This window comes from Musca autumnalis, unplaced genomic scaffold (assembly GCF_047663935.1).
Source record: "Musca autumnalis isolate F117 unplaced genomic scaffold, ASM4766393v1 scaffold_5, whole genome shotgun sequence".
NCBI lineage: Eukaryota > Metazoa > Arthropoda > Insecta > Diptera > Muscidae > Musca > Musca autumnalis.
Window position 1 is genome coordinate 210,651,265 of NW_027412088.1, and position 15,959 is coordinate 210,667,223.

The window sequence follows — 15,959 nt, forward strand, 5'->3', positions numbered from 1 at the left end:
TTGGTGTCTTCTACGCAGCCTAGAGCACCAGGAAAATCATTTTCTTGTTTTAATGCGTTTTTGTCACACTTAAATCACTATAACTTAACCATTTGTTACCCGATTTTTAAAAATTATGGCTTTTTCGAAAACCATGATTTTCACCTTTTCAATAAAAAAAGCTGTAAATTTCCATTGTGGGAATAAGAAGTTATGTCCGTTTAAAGTTGAAAATCCAACCAACCCCGTTTTTCACTACATTTACCGTTATAAAATCAAAAAACGAAATGACCCAAAGAAACCAAAGGTATTTTCGTTTTCCATGGACTCCTACAATACCGAATTTATGCATCGGAACCCCTGCAAATTTTCACTGTAGCACAGTGTTATTATTGTTTAAAAATAAAAAAAATATATTTTGAACGGCTTCACATGTTATTTGAATGAAAAAGTGGATTTAATTATATTGTGATTTTTAATGCATTACACTGGTAACCCTGATCTCAAAAACAATTTTTTGCAATTTTTTGCTGTTGAAACTTTGTTGCTTATTCTCTTTTCTGATATGTGTTGATTATGTGTGTTGCAAAATATGAGTATGCGTGTGCGATGCTTTTTTATTATAGCAACAATATTAAATAGCATCAGCATTGCTAGCAATATTTTTGTGAAATTTGTTGCTACGTGTTGCCGTTGTTCATTGTTGCTAAACATATTTCGGAGAAATTTTAGCAGGCAAAGCTGCAAATATTCGGTGCTTTTGCTAATATGGCGTTAGCATTTTAAACCCTGGTCCAAACATACTTGGGGTCTAAAACCATTATTTCGATGAAGCACATTTTGCCCGTATGAAAGTGTATATACCCTCGTTAGCATAAATGCTGAGGGTATAAAAATGTTGTTTTCTTCGTGCTCAATAAGTGGCCATAACCTCTAAAGAAAACAAGAGACTGAAGGGACAACTTGAAGTATCACTTCCACCTCACTGGTGTCTTGGTGTCACACTATTTGCTACCTGTCGTTTGTTCTTGGTTATATGGGGTCTTTCATTGTACCTGTCGCCCTGCTTTAATACATAAATAAGTCACCTTGTCCATTCTGGGCGTTTGTTGAAGACATTTTGTTTTATTTAAATTGTTATATTTTATCTATGTTTAATTTTTCTTCTTATTATTTTTAATATGATTAAAAATCTTAAAATATCGTATAAAAAAATTAAAATATATTTAAACATAAAATAAGTATGGAAAATACCAATAATGTGTGTTTGGTTGCGGCTATATTCAAGGCCTTATTGCTGCAGTCTAAATTATTCACAATTATCGAATATTGAGCACTGACTGGTGTTGGACAGTTCTCGACATCACACAGTGCCTGTGAAGGATCAGCAAAATCCTGTGATTGTACCGAAATATACAGTGGTGGGCAGTCCAGTAGTTGATCGATGCCATTGCACATATCCGTCAAATCGTAACTGTAATCATTCGATGAGATTTGTTTGCAATCTTGACCATCGGTGTAAGGTGCTAAGGGATTGCGGTATGGAAGCCTTTGCGATCGTGATGTGCACACTATAAAGGCCACAGAACTTAGGGACTTTACTTTTAAATAACGCATACTTCCCTCGTTGTAGAAATAATTGGCTGGCATGGTGTAAAAATTGATTTTCCCCAGACCTTGATATTGCACCAATTCATTTTGACCCTGACTATCGGTGGTCGATTGGGAATTGCAGCGGGGATTTGTTAAATATCTATTGACTGGAATCGGAAAGAATAAAAGATACACGCATCAAGTATTGCTCTTTCGACTTACCTCTCCTTATTCTTTTCACAACCGGTTCGGCACATGCTTCTAAGTCTATGTCATAGTCAAGTTGAAACAAATCTTCTTTGGGATTGGAAACATATTCCATAAAACGAATAACAGCTCCACCCGCATAGTAAATAAATTTCAGTTCTGGAATTGTTACATTCAACCTTTCGACATAATTTTGGCAGTAGTCGAAGTCGTATTCGTGCACAAATGCCACAGGGCTGGGTATTAGTAAAGCTATCATGGAGCGTCCTCCCATTGATCCCTTTACTTGATCCGCGTTTAAAATGTTTTCTGCCAAATCTCTAGCTCTACTTAGAATGATAGGTAAGCTGAAACCAGTACGAACTGAGAAGATAACATTAACATCGGTTTTCCATAAAAAAGAAGGCAGAGTCATGAATGATAGACATTCTTCCGCTACCGTCAGTACCCTTCCCCATAAGTGGGATACACAGAAAGAAAAATGTTTCATTGATTTTGAACCAACGTAGAGTTTCATTGAATAAATGAAAAGTTTCATTAAATAACAATATTGAGTTTCTTCATTATTCTAATGAAATTTCCTCAACTATGCTATGATACTTCTTTATTAAATCAATAAAGCAGTTAGAAGTTATAGTCCTATTGCTATGAAACTTTCACATTGATACTATGAAACTATAATGAAAAATATTGTATGAAACTCAATGAAACTTCTTCATTAATACAATGAAGTCTTACGTTGGTTCAAAATCAATGACAATGTTCATTGATACAACGTAATTTTCTTTCAGTGTATACACAATTTTGAGAACTTACATTTCGAGTGAGTTGTTATATTCCAATTCAAATAGAATTCTGAAATATAGAAAGTCCGATTTACCATTACGCTACCATCTCGAGCCGCTAGTAGTGTTACAGAACTGCCGTAGGGGTTTATGTTTAGCCGTTCGACGACATAGCTGTTTGGAAAATAAAATACGATTAGTTTCCAAGCGCTGGATAATGTATTAGGCACTTTACTTGACATAGTCTACCACATGGTTGTATTCCCACGTTGTGTCCAAGAATATGAATATATCGGTCATTATAGCTGTGCGATTTGATATATCAGCAGGTTCCGCTACCACCACGGAGCTCAAACTGTTGTTCATGAGAGCTTTTGAAAGATTAAGTTAATGAATTGTAGAAGAATCTAATAAGAAGTCGGATGTATCTATGGTTTTGAATAAATACTCTCTAGTCTTTTATGTTTTGTTTTTTTTTTTTTCGTTGGAAAAATTCCAACTTTGGATGTTGTTGTAGTTTTTGGTTTTATTGGAAAGAAACAAGTCGAATATTTAATAGTAATACTTTTTAATTATTTACTTAAGAGTTATGAACTAGAAAATATATATGTATGTATATTTTAATATTAAGTGAGGAGGAGTGCTAGCAAAGGTATAAAAAGGACATGTTCTGTTCGTGATGTAAAGTGAGGAAGTCAATTCGCATGGTGATCTTATCGAAATTGTTCGTATTCTAGGATGCAATGCTGGAAAGAAATGAATTTGTCGTTGTTGTTGTGCAGTTTTAGAAAAGCTGACGTGCCAGTAAGGCCAGCAAAATGGTCAGCATACTGGCTGATAGAGCTGATACACCGCTAAAGCAACCAAGATTCACCACCGACATAACGTAACGTGTCTGGTCGGGTGTTTGGCAAGCTGGATCGGTGCATGTGTACATCTGTGTGGTGACACTTGTGGGCGCCTGCACCGACACATAAAGTGGAGGACACTGATGGATGGTATAGTAACCACTGCATGCTGACGACAGGTCATAGGAAAAAGTGTTGCCTTGCAATGTGACACAGGTCTGATCACTGCTCGAATTGGTTGAATTCTGTTGGGGCAAAACAATTGAACGCGAGGTGCAGATGGTGTATTGAACGGAAGACGATTGCGACTGGATGTTCAAGTAACGTCCAGTTCCAGCTCCATAGAAATAATTGGGTGACAATTGATAGAAGTTGATGTAGCCAGGACGTATGTATTGTGCCATTTGGTCAGTGCCCCAAGTAGATGTGTACCACATGGCACCACAACGAGGATTCACAATCTGTCGGGGAACTAAGGTGAAAAACAAATTACCAAATCGGTTTGCATTAATTAGCAAATTGTGCAACTTACTCTTTTTGATGCGCATTACCACCGGACCACCTGCTGTGGCGGCATTTGTTCCTACCGTCAAGGGAAACAGGTCCTTAGTGGGATCCTGTACAAAGGAAGAGAAACGACTAACAGTGCCTCCAGCGTAGTAAATGAAACGCAAGTCGGGCATTTGTTCGTTAATGTATTGAAGCTGGGTAGTGGCATAACTGGAGTCGGTAGCACTAATTGTGGCCATGTTAGGTATCATCAACGTAACTAAGGACAGGCCGCCCACAGAAGAATTAGCCTGCTGAACGTTCATATAGTTATAGGTGAGATTTTGTACCGTTCTCAAAACATTCGGTAAATTGAAACCCTGGGAGACTGAAAAACGAATACAAATAAACAATCAAGGTGTGGTTGTGTGGTTCGGCTATTCAGATATAGGGACTTACATGTTGCGTGCGTAGTTACATTCCATGCCTCAAAAACATCGGATATGTAATTGGTGGTGTTGACAATGACGGACCCATCTTGGGCAGCCAAGAGAGTCACCGAACTGGCGTATGGGTTGATGTTGAGATTTTCCAAAACATAACTGGAAGGAAGAGGAAGGGAGGTTAAGATGGCCCGGTTAATGGTGAAACGGATATAATCACTTTCGGTGAATGTGACACAACTTACTTAACGTAGTCAACAATTTGGTAATACGGCCATGACGTATCCAAGAAGACGAAGATGTTGGTCATGGGCGTTATCGACTCTGAGACGTCTTGTGGCAGAGCACTACTAACTGAACAGGACAAATCATTCATATTGGCTACAAACAAAAAACAAAAACACACGCTTTTAATCGGGACATGTAAACGAGTTAAGCTGTGCAATTTGGGCATCGTTGTGCGTGACGTGACGGACATTATAAACGCGGGTACTTGAGAGTATTTTTTCAAACCACTAACTAATGAAATGTGTTCTACTTACGTATATAGGTACCCAATGCTGTGGCAGCGGATGCTGCAAATGTAGCGATGGCATCCGGAGACAAAGTTACTCGTAACTGCATTTCCCGATCCAAAACCTGGGCAAAAGCTGAAGCCTGGACATTAATTGTGGTCATCTGAATGTTTTGAGTAAAGTATGCAGCCCGGTTACAGGCCATAATACCGCTGTTCAAAACACCATCCAGCGAATAGTACATTCTCAGCAACTGGGACAACTTCAGATTGGACACCTGTTGGCGCCACGATTGAATGTTGAGGGCAATAATGAGGCCATCAAGACCGCCTCGAATTTCGGCATCAGTCATTTCCATGTTTTGACGCTGGCTAAGGAAATACCACTTTGGCATCACGGTGCTGTTCCATGCCCCGCTGGCACCTACTGTTGCCTGACCAGTGGTAGATACAGGAACCTGGACCAAGGCTACTTCTGCCAAATCGCCTGCTATCGTAGCTGCCCAACGATTATCTACACCGACAGTGGCTACTTGAGGCATATTTTGAACATAGCTGCCACGACGAGAAGACAAGGCTAGAAGGGATCTCAGTTGCACGGTTTGTGGTTGCAGGCCTGCGGCTATGCCGGCAATCAAATTTCCTGCAGCCACATTGCCCCACTTGGTTCGGATAACACCGTTCTCAACTGGACACTGACTAATGGTGTTGGTATCGCTGCCGTAGCCGTAACCCATATCATCCCAGTCGTAATCGTAGTTCATAGGACTCATGCGCTGTTTGGCTCCAGGAATGGGCTTTTTCGACTTAATACCGTCCAGTATTTCAACGTCGCCAATAAAGTTGTTACGTTTCTGTTGTGGGGCGGCCAAGGCACGAGGCAAGCGTTGGGCTCTGTATTGCGATAGATTGTTGCAGACCTGATTTTCATCACCTCTTACCTGCGTATCAAAAGAACTGGAGAGCATAAAGTGAAGCGAACACCTTTCCTCCCTGGTCAGCGTATTATTGGGGAAACGCAAAGCATTTCCGGGTATCAGGCGAGACAACAAAATACGGAATTTGGGAAATTGAAATCCTGTCGGACTATAGGGTATAACACCGGGCGAGGCAACAACGCCGGGGGCTCTTTGAATACCATCCTGTCGGAATCGATGCAACAGAGCTATCGACAATTGTGTTATATCCTGATCGAAGCCATATGAATTCTCCACCTTTTCAATTAGAGTGATTAGAGTTTCCAGATTGGAGGGTAGGCGATTATCGCGGTTCATAAAATAGCTGGTGTTATAACATTCCACTAGCGATGGTGGAATCTGCAACTGGGCATTTTCCTGAGCTTCTGTCATACCTATGCTGCAGCATAGATATACCAAAGCTACAGCCAATAGGCTGTTGCTTCTTGAAAGGCTGATCATTTCCTGTTTTGTTTGTTTTTCTTCGAAAGTAGGTGATCGTTGATTCTGTAACGAAGAGATAGATTTAAGATGACGAGATTAGATTTTATTTCTTAAAGTAAAGCAATTAACTTGGTGAAATTGGTAAATGTGAACAAATATTTGTTTATTTTGATTGGATCTAAAATGTGTTGCTTGTTCAACTCTTTGAATATTCTACCCCTGTGTATGTATACTCTGTGGAAGTCAATCTGTTGATGTTGTGTAACTTTGGAATCAGTTCAGGGTTAACCAAACACCGATGTTTGGGTTCACAAATATTTCGGCCCCATGCCCTTGTTATTGGTTGGTATGTACGTGGTGACCGCGTAAATTAAGCCTTTTCTGGTGGCATTAGTCATTGCTTTGGACACAAGTGAATTATGTTATCAGCTGAAGTTTTCGATAAGAACGATTTTAGTGGCGATTTGCTTGGCATGATATCACCCCATACAATTTTTATTCTGTTTGATTTACAGGAATGTAATCAATATTTTAATGATAAAGTTTGGCATTATTACAAATAAGGTTGTATCACTGCAGAATGTCTAAATTGTTTACATGTATTACAAAGGCGTTGATTTCGCCACTAATTTTTAAAATTTGTTTAAAAGTTTTATAAAACTGTATGCAAACTTTTAAAGATCAATATAATGACGATATTATATTATAGCTTTTTGCTGGGTCCATTAAATCCGTTTATATGTAAACATACTATAATTAATTTGATATATAATTGATATAAATTAAATAAAATTTTAGCATCAGAAATTACTTTTTACCAAAGAATTGGTTATTTACTGTTAATTTTATGAAAAATTAAGTGGTGCTTTTACAGAAGACCCATGTCACATTGATACCCTTACATACTAGGTAGTATTTGTCGACAAACTATTACAATACATTCATACATAAATGAAATTTAATTGAAAAAGTTAAGTCAATAATTTGCATTTTTCAGTACACGCCCATTTATTTTAAAATACATATTCATATTTGTTCACCTTACATAAATTTTTCGCTATTTTTCATTAATTTTTTTGAACTTCACTCAAATGATTTTATTTTTGGATTTATTTTAAAACAGCTGGTTCGACAACACCACCTGGTAGATGTACCTTGGTTTAAATGTTAAATTCTGAACTAAATTATAAATAAAACCAGCCAAACATACATTTTTGAAATAAAAAAAAAAATACAAAATACCGAGAATATTTCCGTATTCCACACCGAATAAAAAATGCGCCAGAGTTAATCAATGAGTTTTAAAGACAACGTGAAAAATTGTCTCTACAATCCCAAGTATTGAACCATGATTCACTTCCTTCTATTCGCAGTGTTCTATGATAATAAATGAAGACATTGAAAATGTTTTTTTTTCGCCACTGTAGGTTCTAACAAAACAAAAAATCCAAAGAGGAATTTAGATAGTTTCGATTGGGCAACAGATATCGCGGCATTCACATGTTGTAATGTTTTCTTGCTGTTATCGATAAGCTCCGCCATTGTAGTGGGAAGGGGTGGGTGGCTGTTGATAAGGTAAAAACGGCTATAAACACTTGTTTCACTGAAAATACTCCATTCGTGCGGCAGTCGTCCTCTATGACGATGACTAACCACAGTAAACACTAAATGCGATTTTAAGACCAACTGATATGTTATCAACTGGAGCAGTATTAAAAGTCTACGATAACACATAAATATTTCATCGAAATGACCACATTTTAGCCAAGAAAAATTCACCACTTGTTTTTAAAAGAAATAAATATTTTAGTTTTAAAGAAAAATATCGACAATTTATGTTAGATGTTCTCATTATATTATTTTTTGTATGAGTTTGACTTCAGAACACATTATTTTACACTGTAAATCCACTTTGTTTTTTGGCTATGTTGTTGGAAATGTTATTTGGACTTTAACCACAGTTTTTAGTTTTCGCGGAAGTTTCATTTTGTAATGTTTAATTGTTGCGTTCACATTTTTTCCCTTTAAAAATCTTTTTTTTTCTGTTATTTCCAATTGTGATTTTTTTCATTGATATCCACATTTACAGTTTTATCGTGTAGTACCTTCTAGCTTCACCTGTTTCAAAAGTCGTACTAACTGCTATGTGGAATACCTGAACCGCACCTATATGTTTGACTCTCATGCTCTTTGTTATTATCAGCTAAGACTCCTTATTGCTAAAGAGAGCGAATACCAGCTGATAAGATTAGATAAATATAACTTACCTATAATTCGGCTACTTTGTCCGACTTTTGAAAAACGTTTATGTAAAACGAATGTTGCCACAGTGCAATAGAAGTGTGCATTGCAAGAATTGTAACGAAGAAAACCAAAGAAGTAAATGTAATGTAAAAAAATTTAACATATACCGTGGCGCAAGAATTATCGTGGTCGCCTTACATAATAAATATCTGAGTTTGAGTCCAAGACAAGACAACATTAGCCTAATGTTGACTATATTTTCGGAGTATTTCATTAATATTGGTTTAAAAATATCTGTTTCGGATATCTCATATGTACCCGAGCTTTCTAAATAGCAAATACCTTTAGAGGGATTCTGTAAAACATTATCTGGTTACCGTCGAGAAAAAAATAAAATGCAATTTTATGAATTAAAAGTACATATAAAAGTTGACAAATTCGTTGATATCGGCAGGACTTAGTGACAACTTTATTTTGGTTGCTAACTTACCGACAAATTTCGTTACTTAGGAGATGTCGCCAACATTATACTGAGGGGATTTGTCACAGCCGAAAATTGTTCATTTTTTTGCCAGGGACTGAACCGCGGACCTTCTGAGTGCAAGGCGGACGAGCTTATCATTGCACCACAGTGGCTCTCAATTACCGAATAATAGGTATTTTAATTTTACCGATTTTTGTCTGTAAACGAAAAATGAGTTAGAGAATTCCACTATTGATACAGGATTTTATTAAAAGCCATATAGCTATTGGCAAGGACCGAGTAAGAGTGAAAATAGAACATTAAAAGTACATCATCTGAGTGACATTTTTATACCCTCAGCCTCAGGAGAGTTTATACACTTTGATACTATAGAAACATAGTGTGAAACGAAATAAATAACCATATTCTAATGTCGCAGCGTGGTAGAAGACCAAAAAATAAGAAGACAGTGTGTCGGCGTTTTGCCAGATCGCTTGAATTTTCGCGGTTATGGGTTATGTTGAAAATCTTCAATCACGTTTACGATACAGGACAATATACCCGACGACTGGTTGAAATCCACATTTATAGCTATACCAAAAAGCGCATGCACGAAAATGCTGTGATTATAGACTAATTAGTCTAATGTGTCATGCCCTAAAAATATTCATTAAAATACTACATAAAATAATCTAAGTGTGAGCCAAAGATGGGGAGAACACAATTCGGATTCATAGAAGGCATGGGAACGCGAGAGGCACTACTAAGTATTCAAGTCCTTATTCAAAAATGTAGAGATGTTCAAAAAGATATATTCTTATGTTTCGTCGACTACGAAAAAGCTTTCGATACGGTCAGACATGATAACGGAATAACAGAAAAGGAAATAAGATGCATAAAAAACCTTTATTGACAACAAACTGCAAGCATTCAAGGGGATAGAGAATTCACTGACAATATCCCAATGTCCAAAGGCGTTAGACAAGGGTGTATCCTATCACCTCTATTATTTAATTTATACTCCAACAAAATATTTCAAGAAGCAGTCGAAAACGAGCAAATCGGCGAAAGGGTAAATTACTTTGAATTAATAAACAATATGCGATACGCCGACGACACAAGATTAATTGTCACTAGCCTATACGGTCTACGGAAACAGGTAAACTCACTTACTCAAAAAAGCGATTATAAGGTCTTACGATTAACATTAAGAAAAAGAAATATATGGTAATAAGTAGAAAAAATTACCAAAACAACACATCATTGAAAATAAAAAATGACGAAATAGAACGGGTAAGTAGTTTTAAATATATTGGGGTCCTTACACGCAAAAAAAACGGCCTCTCTAACATATGTCCCAAACATATTTTGCAGCAAACATATATATGTTTGCAACAGTCCCAAACATAATATATGTTTGGGTCTGCAAACAAATATATGTTTGGGTGGAAACAAATATATGTTTGGGTGCAAACATATATATGTTTGGGTGCAAACATATATATGTTAGGGTGCAAAGATATTTATGTTTGGGTGCAAAGATATATATGTTTGGGTGCAAACAAAGATATGTTTGGGTGGAAACAATTTTATGTTTGGGTGCACAAAAATACAAACCCAAAAGGCACAAAAAAAAACAAACACATGCACCAGTGGGCGCTTACTGAGAGCAAGGGAGCGTAAAATTCAATGTAAATCACGTTAAAATGTGTGCTCACTTGCTCTCAGTAAGAACTCACTGGCTATCTCTATAGTATACACACAAATGTTGTGGTTTTTTTATTGAAAGACAAAAGAACAACAAACACATAGGTACATACAAAATTCCAAAGAAATACATAACACACTTTGATAAAAGAAAAACTGATTGAAATAATTTGTAAATAGTCACACTTTTAAAAAGGAAAAATATATAGAAACGTAGTTGAACGCTTCTCCTTAGTTGTGAAATAAAACAAATTGTCCTCATAGTTGAAATCATCAGCGGGGAATCGGCATCTAGAATCAAATGATTATGTAATGTAATAAATAAATATGGATATGTCATATTTCAAATATACATAAGTATGTATGTAATTACCAATATTAAATGCGATTTCTTCCTTGTCCAATAAAATAATTCCATTCAACTTTCCGATTCAATTATAAAATGTATTGGGCATTTAATTTACTAAAAAGCTCAATTTCTTTAAGAAAACACAAAACACTGATTTATTCACTCACTTTACCGTCTTGACTCTACAAAGGCAACTAAAACACTGAAGAAAAAAAAACAAAATAATTCATACCATTTCTTCTTATCCTCTTCGCCTGCTGTTAACAACAACAAAACAAGAAACACACGAGTTTGACGCATACACGCCATCAAAGCCCCCTTCTTCGCTTCTACGTCTTCTATTATACAATACACACAACTCTTTATTATAAAACAGCATTCCACAGCCGCGAGAGCGCTGTTGTTACTCTCGTTGACAAACATCCTCTCTCCGCCCATGAAAAAAATGTTCTAACATAAAAAATATGTTTTACCCAAACATATCAAATTGAAATATGTTACAAAATGTTGCAAACATATATTTGTTTGGACCCAAACATATTATGTTTGGATCCAAACATATATTTGTTTGCAACCGGTCCCAAACATAAATTTGTTTGGATCCAAACATATTTCTAACATAAATTTTTCTGCGTGTATAAATGACCAATGGGATGCCTCGAGAGAGATAAAATGCCGAATAGAAGTAGGTAGGCAATCCTTTTTTAACCATCGCAAAGTCATGACGTCAACATTACAACAAAAATGCTCTACTATATGCTGCCGACACATGGACAATAAAGTCAATAGACGAACAAAAATTGAACGCATTTGAAATGTCGATTTATCGCAGAACTCTGAAAATTCCTTGGACCGACCGAGTACCATATGAAGAAGTCCTGAGAAGAATGAACACTGAACGACAACTTCTTGATGTCATAACAAGTGAGCCAAGGCTATAGTCGGGTCGGGGCCGACTATGTGATACCCTACACCACTACCCCTGTTCATAAGCTTTTGACTAATAAAATTCAAAATATTAAAATTGGGATAACTTAGCGGCTTTGCTCTGAATGTCTTCATTAACAAAGGTCAATTTTTTTGAAACGCATTAAGTGCATTGACAGTACAACCCAAATAAAAAATGGAAAAGTGGGATGTATGCCAACCATCAATAGGCTTCTTTCTCTGTTAGACCCCCATCAACCCCCAAAATTTCGTGAGGATCCGATCAAAATTTCGTAGTGTGATTGCACAAAAATGGAAAAAGGGATGCATTACCGATTATTGCGATATCTCTGTTGTTTGACCACCTATGACAACCTACTTCACGTCGTTGTAAAGGTGATATTTTCTACTTTCCTTGCCAGGTTTTGCTTTCGATATACCTACTACAGAAGGGAGATATTAACTTTGAAATAAAACGTTGGTCTTTTTTCCAAATATTTTTTTTTTCACATTCCGACCCCTGAATAATATCCGACCATTATCAAAAATGAAAAGGTTTTTTCCTCTGTGGGACCCCCAATAACACCCAACATTTCGTGACGATCCAATTAAAATTGCGACCTGTAGCGTGATTTCCAAAAAAGTGGAAAAATGCGATGTATTACCGACTATTGCGATATCTCCGTTATTTGGATACCTACGCCAACCTGCTTTACATCATTGTAATGATGGAATTTTTTTACTTTCATTGTCAGACTTTGCTTTTGGAAGGTCCCGAACCAAAGCTGTGATATTCGTCATTATTATTAAAATCGCAAAAATGAAAAGTTGTGTTCTATTAGCGGCTTTTGCGATATCTTCGTTGTTTGATCACCTACGACAACCTACGTAACATCGCAAAGGTGATATTTTCTATTTTCATTAGCAGGTTTTGCTTTTGATATACCCCCTTTAGAAGCGGAGATATTCGCTTTGAGATAAAACGTTGACTTTTTCTCCAAATAAGTTTTTTGCCCATTCTGACCCCTGAATATTATCCGACCATCACCAAAATCAATAGGCCTCTGTAGCGTGATTACAACAAAATGAAAAATGGGATGTATTGCCGACTATAGTGATATCTCCGTTATGTGGCCACCTACGCCAACCTACTTTCCATCAGTGTAAACACGGGATTTTCTACTTTCATAGTCAGACTTTGTTTTTGGACGATCCCCAACCGAAGCTGTGATATTCGTCATTATTATTAAAATCGCAAAAATAAAAAGTTGGGTTCTACTAGCGGCTATTGCGATATATTCGTTGATTGATCACCTACGAGAACCTATTTTACATGAATAGAAAGGCGATATTTTCTACTTTCATGGCCAGGTTCTGCTTTTGGTATACCCCATATTCAATCTGAGATATTCGCTTAGGAAAAAAACGTTGTCTTTTTCTCCAAATAAGTTTTTTGCCCATTACGACCCCTAAATATTATCCGACCATCACCAAAATAAATAGGCTTCTTCATCTGTGGGACCACCAATAACACCCAACATTTCGTGACGATCCAATTAAAATTGCGACCTGTAGCGTGATTTCCAAAAAAGTGGAAAAATGCGATGTATTACCGACTATTGTGATATCTCCGTTATTTGGATACCTACGCCAACCTACTTTACATCATTGTAAAGATGGGATTTTCTACTTTCACAGCCAGACTTTGTTTTTGGAAGATCCCCAACCAAAGCTGAGATATTCGTCATTATAATTAAAATCGCAAAAATGAAAATTTGGGTTTTATTTGCGACTATTGTGATATCTTCGTTGTTTGATCACCTACGTGAACCTACTTTACACCATTAGAAAGGTGATATTTTCTACTTTTATTGTCAGGTTTTGCTTTTGGTATACCCCGTATAGAAGCTGAGATATTCGCTTTGGAAAAAAAACGTTGTCTTTTTATCCACATAAGTTTTTTGCCCATTCCGACCCCTAAATATTATCCGACCATCACCAAAATCAATAGGCTTCTTCCCCTCCGGGACCCCCATCAACATCCAAAATTTCGTGACGATCCGATCAAAATTGCGACCTGTAGCTTGATTACAAAGTTTAGATGGACAGACGGACGGACACACATAGCCAGATCGACTCAGCTCGTCGAGACATTCATTTTGGTATATATAAGTATGGGTCTACGACCATTATTTCGATGCGTTACAAACTTTTTGGCCAAAACCAACTTATAATACCCTCCCCACATAGTGGTGTAGGGTATAAAAAGTAGTAAGATATCCTATATGGGACACATAATGAGAAACGAAAAGTATTCTGTTATCCAGAGCATAATTAAATGTAAAATTGAGGGAAAAAGGCCAAGAGGAAGAAGAGAAATATCCTGGATTAAAAACATTTTCGAGTGGACAAATCAACCAGATGAAAGACGCCTTATCAACGCTGCGAGGAGTAGAGAGATCACCATTGAAATACTTAATTTGTTATTGTATGATCGCCAAAATCCGAATGCGGATCGGCAAATAAAGAAGAAGATGGGTCACCAAAGACTTGAGGCCTTGATAACAACAGTAATCATTTTATCAGACTCATATCCTCTTTGGACAAAATCCGTTCCAATTAACCCCTTCGTCTGTCCGTCTGCCTAGAGCGCACGATAGCTCTCGAACGGATCAATCGATTTGGTCCAAACAATGGATGTCTTAATATTTTATCCACTAAGGCGATTCGAATTTTAATTTGTTCGAAATACCACAGGAGTTTGGTAGTACAACTACAACTACAGCAGTTTGGTCGTAACTCGAACGAATTCGAATCGTCTTACAGAAACCGGCCATTAGTTTAAGTTCGAAGATGAATCATATCGGTCCATTCCTTCGGTAAGCTACAATAATATATAGGGACAAATGTACAAACTGTATCACCTCATAACTGTGAAGTTTTACCTGTAGCTCTTTTTCCTCTGTGTTCATTATTACTCACAAAGGACTCTCTTTCCCAAAAAGGATTTTTCACATGCCCCAAAATCTCGTTGCACAGTGTTACAAAGTAATCCGGTATTTACTCCTCTGAATTGCAGAAACCCATCTCCATGACAATTGTTCCACTGTGCAAGAAGTTAAATTATTTCAATGCTTAAACTTTGCTTGTTGTCTATGTTTTGGGGTCTGAGAGGCAAGTTACCTCAACCTGAGTTACTTTCTTATCTTATCTAAACTATGGAGAAGGGGTATTTGTCAACTCAATGCCGGAATATTGTGATTAATGCTGTTGGCAGTGGCCAAGAACACCGACTAATGTTGGGTGACCCCCGTAGTACATTTAAATTGTAATAATTTGCGTGTTTTTGCTTTTATAGCGAATCTAAAATTTAATTTAAAACATAATTTCTTTGGCATGCCAGTCAATGGTGGATGTTGCTGAATACTATCTTCCCTTATAATATCTCGTTTCACTTCAAATTATTGAAATGAATATTTATGGAAACAAAAACATAATCACACACAAAAGAATCGGAGTAGCAGACACTTTGACAAAAGAAATGATTTTGTTTTTATATCCTGTAGTTGTTGATATCCCTCTTCGGTGTGGCTTGCTTAGGATTCCCCTTTCTGTAAAGACAACAACATTGTAGTTGTTGTTGATGGTTCTACAAGAAAATCGTTTCTCGTCAAAGGGAAACCTTGGCAAAAAAAAGATCTAAACCCTTAGCAAAACGAGAAAGCAACACTACTTCTGTTCCATAGAAATGTGACCGAGGAGAACAGCTAGGAATGCTTTCAAAAGTGAGGATATTTGGTAACCATAACCATGATTTAAATCTTGATGACAAAATGAAAAAAAAAAATGAAATAAAAATATATACATTTTTGGTAAATTAAAAATTGTGATACTCCAAAGGGTGTAGCACAGAAGAAACAAGTGTGATTTTCTTGGTACCGTAACGACATTCATACATACATATGTACGTGTGTACATAACCTGGATTGATTTCCGTTCAGTGCTATTGTT

General features: G+C 36.8%; 2 protein-coding genes across 15 annotated transcripts in view; one reads left to right on the plus strand and one right to left on the minus strand.

Moving 5' to 3' along the window:
• LOC141386491 (U6 small nuclear RNA (adenine-(43)-N(6))-methyltransferase) overlaps positions 1–15,959 on the plus strand; it is a 77,697-nt gene that overhangs the window by 42,152 nt on the left and 19,586 nt on the right. The gene's annotated exons all lie outside the window — the stretch shown is intronic.
• LOC141387171 (uncharacterized) lies at positions 1,184–8,434 on the minus strand. 14 transcript variants are annotated; one of them, XM_073956417.1, is made up of 6 exons: positions 8,364–8,428; positions 4,887–6,321; positions 2,800–2,935; positions 2,596–2,738; positions 1,795–2,142; positions 1,184–1,739 (listed from the first exon to the last, which is right to left on the minus strand). In XM_073956417.1, exons 2-6 carry the CDS (start codon positions 6,274–6,276, stop codon positions 1,195–1,197), a joined length of 2,562 nt encoding a protein of 853 aa, XP_073812518.1. In that variant the 5' UTR covers positions 6,277–6,321; positions 8,364–8,428; the 3' UTR covers positions 1,184–1,194. The 14 variants fall into 14 exon arrangements, with proteins under 14 accessions (XP_073812518.1, XP_073812524.1, XP_073812522.1 ...); XM_073956423.1 differs by having other exon boundaries at positions 8,377–8,397; XM_073956421.1 differs by lacking the exon at positions 8,364–8,428 and adding an exon at positions 8,157–8,177.